At 51.4% G+C, this 2,956-nt stretch overlaps 1 protein-coding gene across 1 annotated transcript; it reads right to left on the bottom strand.

Moving 5' to 3' along the window:
- Positions 1-17: 17 nt before the first annotated feature.
- Positions 18-2,335, bottom strand: BDCG_08857 (SAM and PH domain-containing protein; the record flags this gene model as incomplete). Its single annotated transcript, XM_045424632.1, has 4 exons — positions 18-215; positions 277-2,004; positions 2,065-2,262; positions 2,333-2,335. The coding sequence occupies 4 exons, from the start codon at positions 2,333-2,335 to the stop codon at positions 18-20; spliced, it is 2,127 nt and encodes a 708-aa protein (XP_045273308.1).
- Between the last annotated feature and the right edge of the window lie 621 nt (positions 2,336-2,956).

Here is a 2,956-nt window from a genome sequence, read left to right as displayed (position 1 = left end):
GGCGGTTTCGTCGCTGTTCATGGAGTAGGTTGGGCGGCTTTGCGGAGCACGGAGCGTTTGAAGGGCGGCGGTGAGTTTCGAGTTCGTCGCCAGCGAGGAGCAGGCGACGGCGTAGTCGTCAACGTCGATGAACTCCAGGGCTCGCGAGCGGCGTTGGGCATCGCGCTCGTCCTTGTGCATGGCGAGGACGGTGCCGCGGAGGGTGAAGTGGGCGTCTTGCCACTCGTGGCGGAGGAGACGGGTTTTGCGCTTCTTCATCCAGCCGCTGTGGGAGACGTCTGGATCGGACTTGTGGGACTGAGCCGACGGGGAGATTCCAGCGAAATGGGAAGGTCTGAAGTGGTTATCTGTGGTATGGTTTGGGCGAGGAGTATTGGGGAGGTCTTCTGGGCTGTCGATGGGTTGCATTGCCTGGAGTTCATCTACAGGAGCCATTGTGGCGAAAGAAGGGCGTCGTCGATGGTTGTCAGGCTTAGCCGACGATGAGCGAGAGATTGGGTCTACTGGCGGGCGCAAGTGGTTGCCATAGACCATATTAGGTGGGACTGATTGCGATGCTTCCCGATCAAGAGGCTCGATGGGGAAAGCAGTGAGAGGGACGTCCATTTCTGAAAATGGTGTGTTTGTTTGGCGAGACATATCTAGTGGATATTGGTAAGGGTTATATTCCTGAGTTGCTGTGGCCGAGCCTGCCAGCCTTGAACCCATTGAAGGAGTAACGGTACGTTGACCGCCTGAAAGAATGCCATCGGAGCCATTATCGTCTGGTATCATGAGCTTTGGAAGGTTGCGAAGGTTGTTGGCCATGTGGAGGGCTGGCTGGGAAGATTCAGGTGGGGAGAGGGTCGGGAATATTTCCATCCGTGGATTGGGCTCATGATATGTGGAATTGTTTACATGTTGGAAACTGAGGAATTGTCGAACATTCTCCTGAGGATCTCTGGGTTGTACTCCATTAAGATTCTCAGCGTTGAGTTGGAACTCAGGCAGTTGACCGGGGCCGAGAACATCAGAAGACGCGACAACGGAGGGAGCTGCATCTGATTTAGGACGCACAACGCTTCCGGTGACAGATTCCTTCCCAGTATTCGGAATAATGGTGCCGTCAATCCTGGTGAACTGATCGGGGAACTCAGTCGCAATGCGTGCTAGCTTTCGTTGTTGCTTCTGGAATCTGCTGCAATTCTCGCCTTTGGAGCACGCGTGCAGTTTCGGTAGGAGCTGCTCGATAGCCACGATAGAAACAGACTCAGCTGGAGAGATTATATCGCCATCCGCAAAGCCACGATTGGTGCGACCCCGTCGACGGGATGAACCGCGAGTTGGAGCCTCAGAGTCAGTGGAGAAACATTCCGGGCTATTATTGTCTCTTCTCACAGACGTACTCCTGCTCAGCCTTTGGGAAGAGCCGGTCCGATCAGGAGCTGCTGCCGGCGCTAGAGGAGCATTCGTCGGTTCGGTACGGAAGCCCTGTATCAGATTGATCAACCGATGCCGTATACCAAAGGAGCTAATGTCAAGCTCCTTCAGATCTTCCATCTGGAGATCAAGGAGGACAGAGCCCGAGATATCATTCCGGATGAATCGCTCGACAATAGCATCCTCGAATCCAGATTCGTACATCCATTCTGCAACTTGCGTAGGTGTCCAGGACCGCACATCGTCGAAGCCAGCAACGGGAGCGATATCTGGGAGACTTGAGGATCGTGATCGTTCAAAATAAGGAAACTGTTCCGGCGGCGTTGGACTGGCTCTCTTTGGCGAGTGTGCCAGCAGTCTCGAGCTTCGGTGTGGTGCTAGAGGCGAAAGAGAAAAGTACAATTCCAAATCTTCCGATTTCTCAAAAAATTGCGAATCCAACGAAGCTCGGAATAGGTGAGGTCCCGATGGCCCTTGCACGGGTTTGCTTTTATCAAATTGGAAATTAAAGGACCCCTGATCCGATTCATCTGGAGTCGGAGCTTCATCCTCAGTTGATAAAGTTGTGGCACTATCATTACCAAACTGCATATTTTATTAGCTAGTTTTTCCCCATCGAGGCGATGCGAGGAACTGTGAACTTACAGATTCGACACTTCTTCGGGGAGAGTTATCTATTGGAGAGTACTCTGCTTCATAATCGGTGTCAAATATCTCAGTCGCCTCCGATAGCGGTCGAGAATTGTAGGATCTCGTGGAGAGAAATGACATGTGGTTCGCCATCGGCTTCTGTAGCATTTGTACACCTAGCGACCGCCGTTGCTGAAATACAATTGGAGCCTCCTGCAAGATATAGGTTCAGCGAAGAGCTTCTTCTTCTCTTTTGTGGGTGAACAGAAGGACAACTGCATACCATAACTGGAAAGGGAATTATAATAAAGGACCCACGAAATATGATATAACCCAGTTGTGGGATCAGTGGTAAGACAAGGAAAAATGATATTTAATAGGAAAGTAGCATATAAAAAGGAGATGGACCGTTGCCGGTGTTACGCTTTTTCTAACAGTTTAGAACAGAAGGAAGGACGACTATCAAAGCGCCTTCTGGCCTTGAGTGATATAATAATATGAGAACAATATATAATGAAACAAAAGGAGAAACGGGTATATCAGAGCAGGAAAAACAAGATCACATCAAGGGGGGAAGGACTTTCTAGGTCGAGCGGGTAGGTGGGCGCTTCGAGATATATGTAGACTTGGTGTTTGGGAATTAAGGCTGTGTGTGCGAAGGGGGGGGGGGGGGGGATGGATGGAACGGCGGCGGGGGCGACTCGGGAACGGCTGGGGGGATGTATATAGTTACTTGTACCACTTCCATAACAAACAAAGCTTATGTGCTGGGGGGGAAAAAATCGGGACTTCCAACATACCTACCGGACCGTACCCGGAATACCCCCCACCCCAAGGACAAAATGTGTTCTCTAACCCCCCCATCTGCACGTTTCGCCCGGAGGTTTTTGGGTCGTAAGGGGGGGGG

Source organism: Blastomyces dermatitidis (assembly GCF_000003525.1).
Source record: "Blastomyces dermatitidis ER-3 genomic scaffold supercont1.12, whole genome shotgun sequence".
NCBI classification, from domain to species: domain Eukaryota; kingdom Fungi; phylum Ascomycota; class Eurotiomycetes; order Onygenales; family Ajellomycetaceae; genus Blastomyces; species Blastomyces dermatitidis.
Note: the sequence above shows the minus strand (reverse complement) of the source record. Positions and strands in the feature narration are given on the sequence as shown.